Source organism: Anopheles merus, chromosome 2L (genome assembly GCF_017562075.2).
Source record: "Anopheles merus strain MAF chromosome 2L, AmerM5.1, whole genome shotgun sequence".
Taxonomy (NCBI): Eukaryota; Metazoa; Arthropoda; class Insecta; order Diptera; family Culicidae; genus Anopheles; species Anopheles merus.
This window is the reverse complement of record NC_054083.1, coordinates 47,023,831-47,042,454: the sequence shown is the minus strand read 5'-3', so window position 1 is coordinate 47,042,454 and position 18,624 is coordinate 47,023,831. Positions and strand designations below refer to the sequence as shown.

Sequence of the window (18,624 nt, the reverse complement as noted above, 5' to 3'; positions counted from 1 at the left end):
TTCTCTCCCGCAGCTACCGTGGCCTTATGCTCGATACCTCCCGGCACTACTTTACGGTGGACGCGATCAAGCGCACCATCATCGGCATGTCCCACTCGAAGCTGAACCGGTTCCACTGGCACATCACGGACTCGCAGAGCTTCCCGTTCGTTTCGCGCCACTATCCGCAGCTCGCCCGGTACGGTGCCTACTCCGAGCGTGAGGTGTACACCACGGACGACGTCCGGGAGCTGACCGCGTTTGCGAAGGTTCGCGGCATCCAGATCATACCGGAGATCGATGCACCGGCCCACGCTGGCAATGGGTGGGACTGGGGTCCCAAGCACGGGCTCGGGGAGCTGAGCCTGTGCATTAACCAGCAGCCGTGGAGCAACTACTGCGGCGAGCCACCGTGCGGACAGCTCAACCCGAAAAACAACAACACCTATCTGATCCTGCAGAAGCTGTACGAGGAGCTGCTGGAGATTGTCGGCCCACTGGACTACTTCCACATCGGCGGGGACGAGGTGAACCTGGAGTGCTGGCAGCAGCACTTTAACGACTCGGACATGCGCACACTGTGGTGCGACTTTATGCTGCAGGCGTACCATCGGCTGCAGCTCGCCAGTGGACAGAACGCGACGGCACCGCGCCTGGTCGGCGTGTGGTCGAGCGGGCTTACCAGTGCGCCGTGCCTGTCGAAGAACACGTTCGCGGTGCAGGTGTGGGGCGGCAGCAAGTGGCCGGAAAACTTCCAGCTCATCAACAGCGGCTACAGTCTGGTGATATCGCACGTGGACGCGTGGTATCTGGACTGTGGGTTCGGCAGCTGGCGGTCGACGGGCGATGGGGCCTGCTCGCCGTACCGCAACTGGCAGACGGTGTACAAGCACCGGCCGTGGGAGGAGATGAAGCTGACCACGCTGCAGATGCGCCAGATTTTGGGCGGCGAGGCGTGCATGTGGACGGAGCAGGTGGACGAGTCGATACTGGACGCGCGGCTGTGGCCGCGCGCATCCGCCCTGGCCGAGCGGCTGTGGACCGACCCGACCGAGGAGCGGTACAGCGAGTCGGTGCCGCTCGAGGTGTACAATCGGATGTCGGTGTTCCGGAACCATCTGCTCGAGCTGGGCCTGCGGGCGGAACCGATCTTCCCGAAGTACTGTGCGCAGAACCAGGACGAGTGTGTATGATATTACGCCAACCCGTTCTACTAGATTTTGTGATGTTTCGCTAGAGGAGGGGGGGCACTGTGTGGTTGTGATAGTTTGACAAAAAAAAAGAGGGCGCTTTGACCGATGTGCTACATGCAATTGTACACGAGAGAGCGAAGCCTGGGCAAGCGAGAGTAGGGCACATATATTTAGAAAACGCTTGAAACTCATGATATTACTATGACCAACAATCATGTAGCAGCAGGAATGGCGGGAGGAGGGAGGAAGCATGAGATGAGAATAGAATTTTTGTTTGTTGTTAGATATTTATGGCACGGCGCAGCAGTGTGATGCACAGTTGAACCTGTAGAACCGGGGAGCTGCGCAAAGAAAAAAAAAAGGCGCAAAAGGTTTAAAACAAAACAAAAAAGGACACACGGTTGTACATAGTTTGTAAATGATTGACGTAGTGTTACGGTAGCTACTTATTCGGAGGTTTCAGCGTAGCGCTAGTAAAACGAGAAACATTGTAACCTGCACACCTACCGTAGCGTTTAATGATCATGATAATAGTACACACGACACCTAGCTGAACGGAAGGAGACATTTATGGTTTAATATGGTTTCTTACCAAGTTTAGTATAGTCTATGAAGAATTAGTAACAAACAAAAAACAAACATTTTGCGCTTAGAAACTTACAAAAAAAACGTGCACACTCACACGGCAACGGAACCAGTAACACGGAAGGTTGTAACTTCTCTAGCAGCAGACGAGTCTAGCAGATAGGCAAAACACGGACCCTTTCTGTAGAGGAGTATTTATATTTAATTTCCCACGTACCCTTAGATACAATTCTTTTTTTTTTCTCCATTCACCATACCTCAAAATGGGAAAATTCTGAAAGGGATTTGCACGGCAAACAGAACGTCACGTGACGCATGGTAGATGATAGGTGAATTGTATTGGTTCACGCGTACTTAAACGAGACCCGTGTGCATTGCGGCGTTTGTGTTTTCTATGCTTTACTGTGTGTACAAATTTTCTACAAATTCGTGCATTATTTTCCAAATTGTTAGAATTGTTGGCGATATGATGATGATGGTTGAAATTGTGGCACAGCTTGCAGGTCACGCGCATGTTTCCTGGATAATTAGTCAAAAAGGATACGGTAACGCTGCTTCGAAATGAGCTTTACTGTGCGCGTGAAAGTGTGTGGAGCATGTGCAAATAGAAAAGGTGAAGTTATTTCATGAAAACCCTCCCGATATACCTGTAGACGATTTCGCTAGCGTACGTAAGTGTTTAAGTATTTCCTTTATTTTTTTGTGTCGCGTCCCGTTCGTACACTTGTGCGCGTGGTTTGAGATTTGCGCAAGCGGTTAGCTGTATCTGTTTCGTGTTATTATGTTTGTTGTTAACTATTGCTTTAATTTAGCAGAACAGAAAGCATACAGTGAAGTGGTTTTCCTTTGCGTGGCATTTCGGTTTTGTCAAATTGTAATAACAATATTTAACAAAATCCAACAGACACACAGTCGTAACACTTCTTTCCCACTAAACTAAGTGCACTGTAGGTTTAAGCGTAACGTAGCGGCGTAAGTTAGGTAAACAACTATCTAAAAAGGAAAGCAGCACTTGCAGGACGGAACACTTGTTGTTGTCATTGTCAAACGACCAAAATGCCTGATTGTGAGAAAAAAAAACGTGGAAACGAGAAATTAGGAAAAGCAAACAATATAGTATGTATAGGAACAGGAACACTTTTCTTTAAGAGATTACTGTGCAAAAGTTTGATTTAAAACAGTTAGATACATTTTTCTTAAATCAACTAGTAGCACACAGACGAGCCTTAAAGCGTCATCATGTTGATTAGATTAATTGATTTACTACAAAACAGAGCGTGAAAGTGACAGAAGAGCCATAAATGATTGCGGATATTAAACGCTGAACGAGCAATACACTCACAGCATGAAGAAGGGGGAAAGTTTCGGTTGGATTTAATTGTGTAGCTGAACTTTAAATGGAAATGTATACCAATATGTATCACACGTTCGCGAACGTTTTTGGAAATGAACAAACTTGTAACAGCAAGCAAGCAAGAGAGACAAAGTGGGGAGGAAAAAACACTAAGCTAAGCCGTTTGCCTTTTGCTGTAATTGCATATTGTTAAGAACTGGAAAACAAAATTCGTGCATGTGTCACGTGTTCCGTTGGACCCTGTTTCTGATTTCATGCTTGTTTGTTGCATTTTGGTTGGTTGTTAGTGCAGTGAAATGAAAAGTACAAGCGAGAGGAGGGGGGAAGAAGCGGGCGGAAAACTGAGCTTTGCGTCGATAGTGTGAGGATAAGTTATTTACATGTTTTCTTGAGATTCGATCGTAGCGGGCTCTCTCTCTCTCGCTCTCTCTGTCTATCAGTTCCGATTCTTTTTTAAGTGGTAGTGTAATAAAATGAAAACGAATCATAACTAAAGCTCACTGTTACAGGTTGGGTTAGTGGAGAGGTTGTAGATAATATCACACAATGTTTGCAGGAGTACAAATTGAGCCGAAATCTCGACGACAAGAACCCAAAAAAAACGTCTGATTGATTGACGACAGTGACAGTGGTTTGTCTCCAAGGAGTTCGAATCGTTTGTTTGAATCAACCAGAGTGCCACCGTTACTGCAGCAGAAGCTGCACAAGCAAATCCTGCCGCTTTAAATCAATAATGAGCTATTTAACAGCGCAACGAACGTGTTTATTTGTATCGATTCACATTAAACATTAAACTGACCGCTTTGTTGTGTGTGTGGAAACACACAATGGCCGGCTGGCATCACAATAGCTATTATTTGATTTTTCTATTTTCACTGCCACCGTGGTGCACTATTGGCTTGCCCTTGCTCGCGTGTTTTTGCCGTTTTCCCACAGGGCACACACACACCGGTTCGGTTTGGTTCAAGGTGAGATGGACATTAATTATAGATATGCTTTCGCATCGTGAAAGTGGGGGGCGAGAATGAGGGATGATTTGGCCGCCGTTTAGTGTCGTAGCAAATACGTTGCAATTAAATGGCCCCACCCGCCACAGGTAGCGTTATTAAATGCTTTAAATGCATGGAAGAGGGTATGGAAGTAACGAGGAAATTATGTTGCATTTTTGAGTGATTTTGTGCAATCCAATCGGGACAGTTGGACAGGGCACGGCATATCAGTAGTGTATCGGTGACTTTCGAGAGAGTTAAATCTTGTTATTGTGTGTTCTTCGGGTTTTAAAAACGGCTTAAGATGTTCTTATCAACTGCACGATGTTTCGTCCTTTTCCTATTTGGGTTCGTTGTGGTGCGGGCAGCAGCAGCGAGTGTGGACGAGCAGCAGCAAGTTAACAGTACAGAATGTGGAATGAGTGTGGGATTTAATAGTGAGTATTGGAATTCCAGAGTGAATTGTTAGCATTTCGTGAATGTGTGAGAAAGGTAGACTAAGTCCACACTCAAGGGAACGTTCCTTATTTCTGAATAACTTTTGATTTTTAACAAGAAACATTATATGACAAGAATTGAGAAATTTATGACATTCTATGCCAAGAGTTGAAAAAATAAGAAGTTATTATAATGCCCATGGCTATTGAAAACTGGATACCTTCAACGGGATCATTGAAAGGATCTCCACGAGAACTGAGAAACTGTGAAGAAGTTTTAGATTTGCCTTATCCAACAAACCGCATTTCTTTTTTCAAGGTTCTCTTATACTCTATTTCTTTGTCTACATAACATGTTCTTACTGATCTATTTTTGAAAGCTTTGAAATGAAAAGTCCTCATAAAATGCTTGGAATGTTTGAACTCAGAGCTTTTTTAACTTCTTCTTACTCTTTGGCACAATTACCGTTGTCCTCTGTGCTTTAGTTTTCAGTTTATTATTGATTCCACCCATAGCAGGATAGTCAGTCCTACGTATTAGGGTCAAAGGTCCATTAGGGGCTTGAACCCATGATGGGCATGTTGTTAAGTTGTACAAGCTGACGACTTTATCACAAGACCGACCAAGACCTTTTAAAATATGGAAGAATTTATTGGGAGAAGTGTTATGGAATGGTAAATTTGTTATTTTTACAGTTCAGTGTCTAGATTAGATAATTTTCAATCATTGAAACGCTCTTCACGCAACCTGATAAGCATGAGATATCTTTAACGAATCCACTTCAAAATCTTTATATCCAACCACGTGCTTTTGGTGCTCTCTCTCTCTACTTTACGAGAATCATCGTAGTAATCTATGTTCCCCGTAGTAACCGTTTCTCCCTCCCGTTTCGCAACAATGCATGAAAAAACTCCCCAGTCACCGCTTACTATCAGATGCCACCGCTCTACCTCTACGATGACTACGATCGCTGCCTGGACGAGTTCCCCGAGCGGGCCACCTACTGCCTGGTGGACAGCTGGATCGTCCCAAACGACTCCGCACCGCTGTGGTCCGTGATAGTGCAATTTTCCGCCGACAGCAAGCGCAGCTTCCGCCACGATCGACTCCAGCGCGGTCTGTGCATGAACCGATGCCACCAGCTACTGGCCCGGTTCGATCCACGCACGCAGACGAAGTACTTCCGCGCTCGCTTCGAACCTAACGATTCTCAGCAGGTAAAGTTGTACGTATAGATTGGTCCATTCTCTAGAACCCCAATTCTTTCGCCGCGCACACAGATCACGTTCGACCCGAACACGTTCCGCGGGGCGCTCGACTGGCGCAACCGATACCGCCGTTTAGCCAATCAATGTGTCAATTACGAGCTGAAACGTCAGTACTCCCTGATGGCCTACACAACGGTAGAATACTGCACGACGAACCGGGCGCAAACGGACCGGGACGTACGGGTGTCCGCGGTGCAAGCAGCACCGGAAGCATTAGGTGACGCGGGCCACATCCAAACGATGAAATATGTATCTTTCCCCCTCCTTCACAACGTTGTTCCTGTTCCACTTTTTTTTTCTCAGATGAGATTGATGTTACGTTTCTGTTTGTCCTTGGTACACTACTCACCCTAACACTGCTGTCCACCGGGTACGATTGCTATCGATATCGGCAAGCGCGACCACACCACGGCGGCACGATTGCGGATGGATTAAGAGATTACTATCGATCCGGATTGGAGCGCCCGGGTGTAAGCCGTGGTAGGTGTTCAAAAGCCATCCCGCTGCCATTGGGAGCCTGTTGTTTACGTCCGTTGTCCTTTCAGCCACCGTACTGCTCGTTGCGTTTTCCCTTCCCCGGAACTGGCATCTACTAACGACGGCGCGTAGAAAGGCGTCCAGCACCGCCACGAAAGATTTGCGCTTCATACAGTCGGTCCGGTTTCTCGTCATGTACCTCGTCATCGCCGGCCACTCAATGCTGTTTAATTGCATCTTTCCGCTACAGAACCCACAGTACGTCGAGCTGGTAAGATGACAAATGATTGTTTGTAATAAAAAAAAAGATTTTTTTTAATTATTTGTTTTTTTTTTACAAACAGAACTATCGCCGTGTCATTACGATGCTGATATTCAACGGCATTACGGTGGTGCAGACGTACTTCACCGTGAGTGGATTCCTGCTGGCCGTACACTTTGTGGATTTTGCCGAAAAGCAGCGCCGTTTCCGCTGCTGGGACTATCTGCAAAGTATTGTGTATCGATTTTTAAGGTAAATATATTCTATTTTAAAATTAAAAATACGTCAAATCAAACCTTTGTTTGCTTGTAGATTAACACCAGTTTATGCGTTTATGCTGCTGCTCGACGCCACCTGGCTGATCCGGCTGCAAGACGGCCCGATCTGGAAGCGGGTGGCCGAAACGGAACGCACCCACTGCCGCACGAACTGGTGGGCCAACGTGCTGTACGTCAACAACTACGTCACCGTATCGGAACCGGTACGTTTCGTTCGCGATTGGCCATCGAAGTAGGCATGCGGGCTTCCTATCACGTACCGTTAGCGTTAATTGTAGTGAATCGTTGAGGAGGAGGGCTAAGTTGGCCATGCAGTTAGTACAATTTACACACCCTTGTTTTGTGGTTGTCATTTAATGGTTAGTTTAATGAGGTGATATCGGTTGTTTAACTGTGGCGGAACATATTAATTTAGCTATCATTTTAATGGTGGCACGGTGTAATTGATCATTATTATTATTGCAACAGTGAAGGTAGCATTTAATAGATTAGGATATATTATTTCCGTGCTCTTTGCAGTGTTTACAACAGAGCTGGTACCTTGCGACCGACTTTCAACTGTTCGCCATTGGGCTTGCCATTCTCGCGCTTACATGGCGCTATCCGAAGCTGCTTAAACCGTCGCTGGCCGTCGCCGTCCTGGGAGCACTTCTAATACCGGCCATCGTAACGTACGTCAATCGTTTCGAAGGCGTCGTCATCTTACGACCAGAGTAAGTGTGTGTACTTTTCTGTCCCCCCCCAAAAAAAAAAGCCCCTCCGTAATGATGTTTTTACAACTCCCCCAAGAGCGCTCAAGTATGTGCTGTGGTATGATCCGATGTACCGCAAGATGTACATCCCGACGCACACCAACTTTGGCAGCTATTTGGCCGGTCTCATCGCCGGCTTGCTGTATCACAGGCTGAAGCGCGCCAACTTTGATGCCGTTCGCCATCGGGTAAAGGAGGGACAGTGAACGGAGTTCAAATCGGTTTAAATGTATAAATTCAAATTTGCTCTTGTTTTTTTCAGGGCTTTCGCACGCTCTGGTACGTATCGCTACCGACCGCAATCGTCCTGCTGCTGTCGGCGTACATATTTTATGCGTACGATTTTGAAAAGCCCGCGCTCTGGATAGCGGCCTACGCGGCACTGGCGAAGAATCTCTGGGGTGCCCTTTTCGGCGTACTGTTCGTCGGGCTGGCGTTCGGTGTTGGGGGTGAGTGTAAAGGAAAACGGTTCTGTTTAGCGCCAGTGACTAGTGAAAGCGCTTGTTTTGTTTTTTTCTTTGCCCGTTTTAAAGGTTTTCTACGAGCGGTGCTGAATAATTCGATCTTTCGGCCACTCGGCAAGGTGACGTACTGTGTGTTCCTCTGTCATCTGTTCGTGATACGCGTCACGCTGGGAAACATCCGGCAGCCGATCTATGTGAGCGATATGCGAATTGTGAGTGATGATAGGGGGGAAGGAAAACATAAGGAAGGAAAGGATGTTAAATGTTTGAAATTGTTTTTTTAAAGCTTGTGTCTACCTCCTCGACGCTGGTGCTGGCGTACATTATGGGGACGTTAATGTGTCTGCTTATCGAAATGCCATTTTCCAACGTACAGAAAACGCTGTTCTTCTATAAGCCGGGTAAGTCTAGTTGTTAAAATAAGAGCCTTTTTAAACTTATTTCAATTATTCTTTTATAATTATTTAATTAGAAAACATCTACAAGGAAGAGATACAGCTGGTCTGCAATGGTTGCGCTAACGAATCAAATCCAACTGTAAAGAACACCAAAGAAATGGAACAAGAATCGTAAATTATAAGAATATCATTAGAAAAAGGTTTGTATTTTTGCAAAATTAAACAAATTTGCCTTAAACACTTACTAATGACAGTAAAATCATCAACCGATTCTAGCAGCTTTTACATTCTATTCCCTTGCTATGCATCCGAGCAAATAGTACCCAACATTACAAAGTAATACACGCCTCCATGCAAACACGGACCCGCTAGTGACGCACACACGGGCCATCGTTTTAGCTAAATGATTACTGTCGTTTTCTAGACCCCTTGTGCCCTTCACTGAGCGTTTGGATAGGATAAGTTGATCCGATTTCTCTGTCTGGCTGGAGCAAATTAGCAACATGGAGAATCATTTATGGATAAGCAGTTTCTAGGAAACGGCGCACCAGCACCGGGGAGGAAAGCAGTTTAGAGCTACGCACCACAGGAAATGCATACGACTACAAGCAACAAGCCTTTTGTAAACTTACGTTTATGTCTGAGCTGACTTTAGAGTGGAGTTTTAAGTAAACCAGTTCCAGAATCAGGATAGAAGTGGACCGATTAGTCTGCGGAGTAGGTTGCGTTTGTTGGCTACGCATACGAATGTGCGTCCTATTCATGAGGGTCGTTAGTGAGCTTTGAGTGCAGGCTAAGTGACTTCAACGGGAGGTGAGCACGGAGCGGCTTTATTTAAAGTAATGCACTAGTGTCAGGGGCAGCATTTTGAGGGAATTATTTATGCATAATATGTAGTGTAGCTAGATTTCAGACATTGTAGCAATTTGACGATGCATGAAAAGTAATTGTGAAAATTGTAGGAATGCTCCAAAGATGTAATATTAAAGTAAACAACAAACCAATATCTTCCAAAATATGTATTTGATTGTCTTTTTTTACTTCTTGGCGAACACACGTCTCCCGAGAGCGTTTTTAGTACCTAGTAGCTATTTTAGTGCTATTTTTGCCAATAAACGTGCTTCTTAATTGATCACATAGACCCAACGTGAAGATAAAAACAAATCAGCAATTCAAATTATGCAACGCGACCTCTTTTAATAACTGCTTTGCTTCTACTGTGGGATAGACATTATTCAAATGTCCCACAAGCTCATACGCACAATTGTCTACTACCTGTAGTGTTGTGTCTACTGGCATCAACTGCAGTAAGCTCACTGCAGGCGTTAGAAGACTTTTCTAGATCTTTGCAGAGCTTTGCAAAGGCAGTAAGGATACGGGAACAAGGTACCGGGTGGAAAATTCCACATAACACCCCATCAAGCTGTGCCATATCATTTATCTTTTTGCCCGCACTGCAGCCTGTCATTGCAGCCTGTCTCACCTCACCGGAGGGCCTGGGAACCTATGTTATTACTGCTGGTGGAGGAATGTGCCGGACATCGGGAATGTAATTTAACTATAAACGTGAGATTCTTTCGCTTGCTGTGTGCGATATGGCGTCGTAGGAAGACAGCGGGCGTGTTTGACTTTAAATGGTGCTTTCAATATCGATCATCTCCAATCAACGAACTCACCTTTCAAGGGTTAATTGATCTAGTGTAGGGTTATCAGGTAAGATGCAAACTTCTGGATTAGTTCTGGCCCAAGTCGCAAATTCATTCCTCACATTCTTTTTGTCCACCTTGCCGCCTACTTTGATGAATGCGTTCCGCGCGCGCACGCAAACCGGTTTACCTAACGCGACGTTAGTGCGTGACGCTACGCGATGCGCGACAGCCCCGCGCGTGAACTGCGCGCCCGACGTTGATGAACAGCTGATGACCTTGTAGGCGCGCGAAGGGTGACTGTGTTCGGGGTGTGTGTGTGTGAAATATGAGAGCTTTTCTAATGTGTACTCTCCTTTTCCTTTCCTCTTTAAGGGACCGTTTGGTGTTCGTTGATTGATTTCGCCAGTGAAAAATGGACCTTTGATCGTTGACGTTCATTAGTGAGGTATTAAACAAAACCCTTTCATTACACTTAAAGCGCCATAATTTACACTAAAATTGCCAAAAAAAAACTCACCTCTTTGTCGGACACTTTCGCTTTCTAACACTTACAATTACCGTGTATGTGGGCATGGCCGCTGAAGCTATTGTAGGGCAGTGTGTCAAATGATGCGAACGCGAGCTTCACGCAATCCCTGACGCAATGTGCAATAAATGCTCAGCTGAGATACTTAATCATCTTCATGTTGCTGGAGAGAGAGAGAGAGAGAGATGGAGAAAAAGGGAAAGAAAGAGAGGCTATTTGCAAATCACAATACAACAGGGCATTTCTTTGTAGTGGGCTGTACAGAGGGAGAGCGAGAGTGTTCGTGTGTAGCCGTTTGTTCTCGTGATCGTGAAAATTCCTATTAGTCATTAATTTGGATTTTCAACTGTGGAAGCTTTCCTTGTTGATCGGGAAATATGAAAATTTTCCTCAATTTTGTTGAATGATAGTCATAGTTATGGAAAACACTTTATGAAAAATAACCCACATTGAACTCATTTCAGTCTTGTTTTATAGTTTCATTCCAACTGGAACTCAATCTGATTGGGTTTTCCTCCACTTTTGTGAGATAATTTTTCCCCAATTTCTTATTAAAACATATTATTTTCAGCTCACAGCATCCCCAACTCCCTCAAAAACGATCCATTCTGCCTTGAACGATCTGATATGCTTCCATCATCACCACGGAAGCCGTGAAAATTGAAAATCCAAACCGAATAAACAAAAAAACTAAAACACTAGGTCAATGTTACGCAAAATCGGGGAGTTCCATGCTTCCCATCATTAAGGTTAGAAGCCGATTTGGAGGTCTGTTTGCAAACGACGAGATGAAATCGAAAGTCATCGAAGCATTGCCGGAAAATGCGTGATGAATTAATGAAAAGAAGAGAGGGAGAGGGAGTGATCAAAATCTGTCCACTGATCACTGACTAAACGAAGAAAAGCTACCGAATGAACCGTAACACGATGCGGCCTTTAGACGGCTTTGGCTCTGTTGCTTGCAAGCATTAGAGAGAGAGAGAGAGGCTTCCCCCTTGCGAAGAGGTGTGTGCGTGTGTTGATTTGCAAATGAGGATTGAAATGAAATGAAATGCAGCTTTATGCGTGAATTATGACGCATGATCACCGACAAAGGATCACTTCCGCCTGGACGAACGCGTACGCGGCTAGGAGAACAAAAACGAGAGTGGTGGGAAACCGAATGGCTGATGATAGAACGCATGCGGCGGTACGTTATAAACACCTGCATAAATGTCGGCTAGCTTCCCCCGTTTGCTTGGCTGTGGGAGGTGGCCTGAGGTGGCCACCGGTTACAACACCTGCGCGAACCGAGCGTCCATGTCGATTAATTTCGCAGTCCAAGATCAGTCCAGCAGGCGCTGCTGAACGTTGAAGTGTGCATCGCATCGCCCCGTGGTGGTTGAAGTCTGAGAGTGAAATTATTGATTTTAAAGTGCTATTCAGTACTAAATGATTATAAATTTAAGTGTTTTTGAAACAAATTATGAAGTTTCCGTTCCTTCGAAATTCACCCTTCCCAATGATCAGCTTGGTTCGGCTTTCGGTGCTCTGTGTCGGTTGGCATCTAGCAACCGTAGATGCGTTCGATGTGTTGCTAGGATATAACAGTGAGTTTGGCGTTCGTGGTAGGCGTTCGTTCGATGTGATCGTTCATATCCCGCTTTCGTTTGTTTGTTTGCAGAAAGTGAATATTGGAAAATTCCGCAACTACAGCTGTACGACAGTATTGAGCAGTGTCTGCACAACAAGCCCGAGGGTGTGTTCTGTGTCGCGAAGGTGGTGATCAAACCGGACAGCCGGTCGGAAATATGGCGGCTTATTAAAGTAATTAACGAACGCGCTTTGTGGAATCATTTGAAGCATTTTAACGTCCTTACTGATGTGGTGATGATGTGTCGATGTGTGTCGTTTCTGTGTGTGTGATAATGTGTTTGGTTTGGGTTTGTTCCAGAAATACTCCAAGTATACGTTCCAGTACAATCACGATGTGCTTACGCGTGGCGTGTGTCTTGACCGGTGTAAGAGCGTGGTGGAGCAATTGGGTCCCGAGGCAGAGAGGTTCTATGTGCCAAAGTTTAACGTTTCCAAGCGGGTAAGTTTGAGATACTGGTGCTCTTAGTCTCTATTGCTTAATGCTTATCAGAAGCATGGAGAAGCCTATTAGTTTCATTAATGCTATTTAAGGAATTAAGTTGAAATAATGACCTATCCTTGGAACTAATATCATAGGAAAAGACTAATCGAGAACAGAAAAAGGGTGTCATTAAGGCTTAAGCTGTTGGATACAAAGCAATTCCGAGAATATTTGAAACCTTGCAACAAGAACAAGGATTAAGAAAGATATGGTATCTGATTAGGCTGTTAGAGGCACCAGAGCACAACAATTTGAATTTGATTTCCGTTTTCTAAGATCATTTTAAAACATTTTTCTACACCCTCCAGTATGCCATTTCGGATTGGTTACTGCCAAATGTTACCCAATACCGCCGTGCCTACGGATATCTTATCAATGTGTGCCAAAACTATGACCTTCGCACACGCTACAACCTGTCCGGGTATGCGGAAATCGAAGAATGTACTACCAATGAGACTTTGGACCGACCAATGGGTAATAGTTGCGCGTGTGAACACTATGACCGTTCATTAACAAACATCCTTTTTTGTCATTTTCCAGACACTCTGGATGTTTGCTACACCGTACTGCTTGCCTTGCTGCTCCTGCTTGCGATCAGCTCCCAGTGCTACGACAGTTGGCTTGCGCGCAGATCCAGCGGCGACGCAAACTACTACCGAAAATCGCACAAAAGTCGTGGTACGATTTGCACTTGCTTAGCGTCACACCGCTCCACACCACTCATCCAACTTTAGCCGATTGCTTACCTTCACAGTGGCAACCCTGGCGACTGCCTTTTCGCTGCGCCGCAACTGGGCCCGGCTAACGTACAAAGCGTCCCGCTGCCAGTACCAGCAGGATTTGGACTTTCTCGATCTGGTGCGCGTGCTGACGATGAGCTTCATACTGCTGCTGCACGTGTTCATCGGGATGGCCATGTTTACCGCCCAGAATCCGCTAGCGATGGAGCAGGTAAGGGTGAAGATTGATCTTTCAGTTGAGGTTTTGTTGTGGTACAGTCACTCTGTGTTGTTTTCCTTCCAGTTTTCAGCCCATCCGTTGTCGCAGATGCTGTTCTCCATAGCCCCGTTTCAGGTGGACATGTTTTTCTGCATTAGTGGCCTGCTGCTAACGGTGCAGTTTCTAGAACACACCGAAAACAAGCGCTTTCGGATAAGCATCCTATGGCAAGGGCTGATCAATCGTTATCTGAGGTAAAGAAAACGGCTAGTATTAGTCTGCGGTAACATTTCAAACTCCATCTCCACTTCCAGATCGCTTCCCGTGTACGCCGTACTGATGCTTTTTACCGTATCTCGCTACGACACCTACCAGACGACACCGTCGGCATACAAAATTATGCCCAAAGTACGGCTGATCTGTCGCCGCAAGTGGTGGATCAACTTCCTGTACATCAACAACTACTATCAGCCGGAAGAACAGTGTCTCATACACACCTGGTATCTGGCCGCGGACTTTCAGCTGTTTGTGATCGGTTTGGCGGTGCTGACGTTACTGTGGCGCTTTCCCAAAGCCACCTTCTGGACGGCGGTAGCGCTGGGTGTGGTAGGCGTCGTACTGCCCATGATCAACACGTACCTGCACGCCATGGATGCAATGATGCCACTAACAATGAAGTAAGTTAAAGCTTTTGAAGGAGATTTACACCTAAACTCACTGTCGGAACATTCACAGAGGCAACGAGTATCAGCTCTGGTACGATGAATACTTTGTGAAGACTTATCAGGCAACGGAGACGCACTGCTGTAGCTACTTTTGCGGCATGATCGCAGGGCTGCTGTATAACAAGATCACACGCAAGGAGCTTACACTTCCACTCGGTACGGTAATGTGTCGTTCTTTACCGACTGCTACAAAGCTATCAAGTGCTCCGACGATCTCTTCCTTCTATCGTTCTAGCTAAAGAATGTATTCACATTGGCGTATATTTCCATCATTGGATTCGCCCTGCAAGCGCCACTGTACAACATGATCCAGTTCAGCAAGCCTTCGCTCTGGATGGCAATCCTGTCGGGCGTGCATAAGCTCTCGATCGGTTCGTTCTACTCGATGGCCTTCCTGTTGCTTACCTTTCACGATCGTACGTCAGCCGTGCGACGGTGGTTCAGTGGAAATGCGCTGAGCCGTGCGATGGCACGGCTCGGCTTTGGGTTCTACCTTGTGCAGATGTCCGTCCTGAAGGTGGTGTTCGGGAACTATCCAGAGGATACGCGCATCAATGTGCAACTTATTGTGAGTGAAATAGGAACAAAAACATATATAAAAATCAAAGCAATTTATTGGTACTTCTATCTTGTTAATTTTAGGTTTCAACGTTTTGCTCCACATTCATCCTGTCGTACAGTATCGCACTGGTTGCTTTCATTTTAATAGAAAAGCCGTTCGATGTTCTATTCAAACTGCTGCTAAGCTCTGGTAAACCACGGCGGCCCGAGCTTGAATCAGCGTCGGTTAGCAAGCAATCAGCAATTAGTAGCATTTCGGTGATATCTTCGGCGAAAGAGAATGGAAACGCTAAAAGGAATGGCTTACAGGAGGAAGTGAAGTAGAAGCTACGTTCTCTTGGGAAGATTTTTTATTTAGCATTTAAAGTTAGTTTACCATTAAAAGGTATCAATAATTCGAGTGCCACCATGTCACCTATAGTAGTTTGAAAGCATTTTTTGAGGTACGCAATCGATCGGGCTAGAAAATTGATCAAAATCACCATGATAACGTCCAAAATTGAGCGTAAAAATGAGAGTATAGTTACGTTTTAGCGATCCTTATTCTTAAGTAGCTCATAGAGGTCATATTAAGTTGATTATAACACCTAAAACGATTAAACAGAGCCCTCCTTTTCACTCTTTTTTTATAACAGCACATTGCTGTTCTGTTTTGTCTATTTGTGAAGATTTGCGTGCACCTAAGAAAGAAAGCAGAGTGCGTTAGGAATCAATTCAGTATTTGAGAGCTTTCCCTTACCTAATAATCGCTTAAAAATGGCTGCCGCTGGTAGCTCAACCAGCAAGGCGAGTACAAGCGCCACCCCGTAACAGACGATCCACGTGTAAAGAACCGCTTCAAACTGAAAGGAATGGTAAAGGATCTATATAAGAGAATGTTTGCGCTCAATACACCACTCCACTTACGAAAATCTTCCAACTGAAGCCCGTTCCATTGCCGGATGCATTTTGCGTCACGCTCTTCAGCACATTAAACTGCACCATAAACACACCGAACGAAAGCCGGCTAAGCAGCTGCAGCGCTGGATGGAAGTGGATCCACGAGTGACGACCCTGCCACACCGTCGCACCGTACAGGATGCCCACCGCACACATGGCACCCCAGCAGCAGCGATGAACCGCCCCGTACACAGCATTCCATAGCATTGGTTCACTGTAGTCGAGGGCGTAGAACAGGGGAGAAGCGGCAGCTTGTAGCAGAACCATTGCTGGCGGTAGCCATTTCAGTAGTCGCGAAGAGGTTGTATCACCCGAAAGCCAGGGAATGGACGTTGTACGATAGCGATGGTACGCAAGGCCGGCAAACAGTCCACTGAAGTAGCTGCAGGTGTGGGGATGCGAGAGCATGTAATCGTTCGTAAGAACAGGATGAACGTAGAAGATGAACCGGAGCTGTCTGTAAGAGAGGAACATCGATTGGGAGAGAGTTCTTTGAGATCTGCTGAGAGAAATAGAAGAGAGAAGTACGTACTTAAAGTTGGCAAGGATCACTCCAGGCAGTTTGTGGTGGTACAGATTCACGATGGGAGCTGCTATCGAGAATATACTGGCAGTGGTTACCAACGGCCACAGCAGTCGTGGATGACGGTTGATCAGTATGAGCAAAGGAAGACCGGCCAGAAAGAATTGAAAATCGGCCGCCAAATGCCAGGATTGTTGCATACACTAACGTCACCGGAAAAAGGAGAGAAAACAGGTCTTTTAAGTGATAAACCTGATTAGGAATTTGTCTTATTCTTACCATAGAGCTGGCTTTGAAGTAGTTGTTTAAGAATAGAAAGTTCAACCACCCATTCGCCCGACAGTTGTCCCGCTCCAGTGCAAAGTACCGATAGTCACCCGGACCCCGAGCAAACCAATCGAGCCACGACACCTGATAAAGCCACACGACAAACAAGACGGGAAAGAGGCGTACATAGCGCATCACCACACCCTTCCACAGGGTCGACCAACCGACACGAGTTGCCCTTGAGCCGGCAAACTCGATAAAGTGTACCGCCAGCATCACGCCACTGATCGTGAAAAATGTATGCACCTGAAATGGAAATACGCTGACAGCGATCAACGATAGCGGAAGACCGTAAAACTCTTCCAGCGGTCGCATGTGCGCTGTCGGCGCTGCCACATACGCCATCGACACGTGGATGGCCAGTATGATAAACACCGACAGCATGCGGAAGATCTCAACGAACGCAAAATCACGCTGCAGCTTCGTCCTGGGTGGCGTTACGAGCTGTGACCAGCTTCGTTGAAGTGCAAACTCCATCCACAGCGCGTTGGTGGCGGTGGTGGAGTGTCTTGCGTAGTTTGCTTTTGTAGTGGCGCTCGTTTCGTTATTATTGTCCAATGACGGTGGTGGCGTGTGCCGCCATTCGAGGTAACTTGCGTACCCAACCAAACCGCAAAGTGTTGCAATTAGCGACAGGAACAGCACATGATACGCATCGATCGAGGGGTGCTGTGTAGCCGCAGTAACACATCGTTCCAGCTCGGAGTGGCCGGACAGATTGTAGCGCTGTTTCAGTCGATGGTTGACGCAGATGTTGAGCATTCTCCCGTACTGGGTCCGATATTCGGGAAGCCCCGGTTCTGATGGGATCGAAAGAAGATGCTGCAATGTTGAAAATACAATCACACACACACATGTTAAAACAAACACTTAACGGTGGTGGCCACTTCAGAGCTTAAGGCAAACACCTACGTAAGGTTGCACTGTGATTGGTTCCGTTTCAAGAGCGGCCTTGACGGAAGAACTTAAACCATCGAGCAGGCGCACACACCGATCGACGCACAGTCCCCGATCGAGCAGGGAGTGTTCGTGGTAGGAAGGATGCTTGGAATATTTCTGTTGCAAATACATTAAGTTTAATTATTTTAAATGCAGATATACATCTTCTGTCAGTGATCACACACTCACTGCTATTGCACGCCACACGTCGGAGCTTTCCTCCGGCTTAAGGACCGTTTTCACTACACAGTAAGCACTCGCGGGATACTGTTCGAAACATTCAGTCACATTTTCATAATGAAATAGCGCCGGCATCAGCTCATAATCATCTGCAAATGGAGATCTTTATCGTCCGATACCTGTGATTGTGGTCAGATGCTTACCTTTAGCGTTCGCCATTCGTCCAGAAATGTTTGCAAGCAGGAAGCTTAGCACCAAATTCACACGTGTTAGCGCTATGGGTGGCAAGGCCATTGTTAGACGAAGAAGCACCGATGTGCACCGTTCGGACGTTGGAAGCTGTTTGAGCTGTACCGGGTTTGGACAAAACCCCGGAACTAAAGCGAAGATGTTCTTTCAGGGGGATAACACACACACACACACATGCATGTTTTATTTATTTGCTGTGACCAGTGAAGATCACTTCTGGTATGAGTTGATCCACTTCACCTTTGGCTGTGAGTAGTTCTGGGTGAATAAGAAGGAATGGGTGCGATATGATCGCTCTGTTTATGTGTTTATGACTGTTTCTCTCTCTCTCTCTCTCTCTCTCTCTTTCTCTCTCTCTCTTTCTCTCTCTCTCTCTCCTTATCTCTGTTTTGGAAGCATTCAAAACACATTGTGAACACTCTAATTTGTTTAATGTTCTGGTTCAATATCACATTTAAAACACCGTAAAATATATAAATAAAACATGTAAATAATAGTTTATTTTATCTTGAAA

The 18,624-nt window shown here is 45.9% G+C and overlaps 4 protein-coding genes across 20 annotated transcripts in view; 3 read left to right on the top strand and 1 right to left on the bottom strand.

Moving 5' to 3' along the window:
• The window catches only part of LOC121592042 (probable beta-hexosaminidase fdl), a 39,972-nt gene extending 36,366 nt beyond the window's left edge, over positions 1 to 3,606 (top strand). For all 17 annotated transcript variants that reach the window (XM_041913268.1, XM_041913275.1, XM_041913267.1 and 14 more), the window contains one exon: positions 14 to 3,606. In XM_041913268.1, the coding sequence (XP_041769202.1) occupies positions 14 to 1,172 (1,159 nt within the window). In that variant the 3' untranslated portion in view covers positions 1,173 to 3,606. The remainder of the gene's footprint in view (positions 1 to 13) is intronic.
• A 1,849-nt stretch (positions 3,607 to 5,455) lies between these two features.
• On the top strand, positions 5,456 to 9,453 carry LOC121593715 (nose resistant to fluoxetine protein 6; the record flags this gene model as incomplete). The annotated part of the gene is made up of 13 exons (XM_041916313.1): positions 5,456 to 5,755; positions 5,819 to 6,023; positions 6,110 to 6,286; positions 6,352 to 6,554; positions 6,628 to 6,797; positions 6,858 to 7,026; positions 7,343 to 7,536; positions 7,613 to 7,763; positions 7,838 to 8,024; positions 8,109 to 8,251; positions 8,326 to 8,440; positions 8,512 to 8,637; positions 8,717 to 9,453. Coding segments are annotated over 12 exons (2,115 nt in total), but the record flags the coding sequence as incomplete, so codon positions are not given.
• Positions 9,454 to 9,906: 453 nt separating this feature from the next.
• Positions 9,907 to 15,575, top strand: LOC121593713 (nose resistant to fluoxetine protein 6-like). The gene is made up of 13 exons (XM_041916311.1): positions 9,907 to 10,150; positions 10,459 to 10,531; positions 11,184 to 12,201; positions 12,276 to 12,418; positions 12,546 to 12,686; positions 13,037 to 13,202; positions 13,269 to 13,406; positions 13,483 to 13,679; positions 13,752 to 13,921; positions 13,982 to 14,344; positions 14,403 to 14,553; positions 14,628 to 14,960; positions 15,035 to 15,575. Exons 3-13 carry the CDS (start codon positions 12,078 to 12,080, stop codon positions 15,275 to 15,277), a joined length of 2,169 nt encoding a protein of 722 aa, XP_041772245.1. The 5' UTR covers positions 9,907 to 10,150; positions 10,459 to 10,531; positions 11,184 to 12,077; the 3' UTR covers positions 15,278 to 15,575.
• On the bottom strand, positions 15,550 to 18,204 carry LOC121593714. The gene is made up of 8 exons (XM_041916312.1): positions 18,065 to 18,204; positions 17,871 to 18,010; positions 17,655 to 17,798; positions 16,695 to 17,564; positions 16,425 to 16,618; positions 15,860 to 16,349; positions 15,693 to 15,795; positions 15,550 to 15,633 (listed from the first exon to the last, which is right to left on the bottom strand). Exons 1-8 carry the CDS (start codon positions 18,153 to 18,155, stop codon positions 15,569 to 15,571), a joined length of 2,097 nt encoding a protein of 698 aa, XP_041772246.1. The 5' UTR covers positions 18,156 to 18,204; the 3' UTR covers positions 15,550 to 15,568.
• Positions 18,205 to 18,624: the final 420 nt, after the last annotated feature.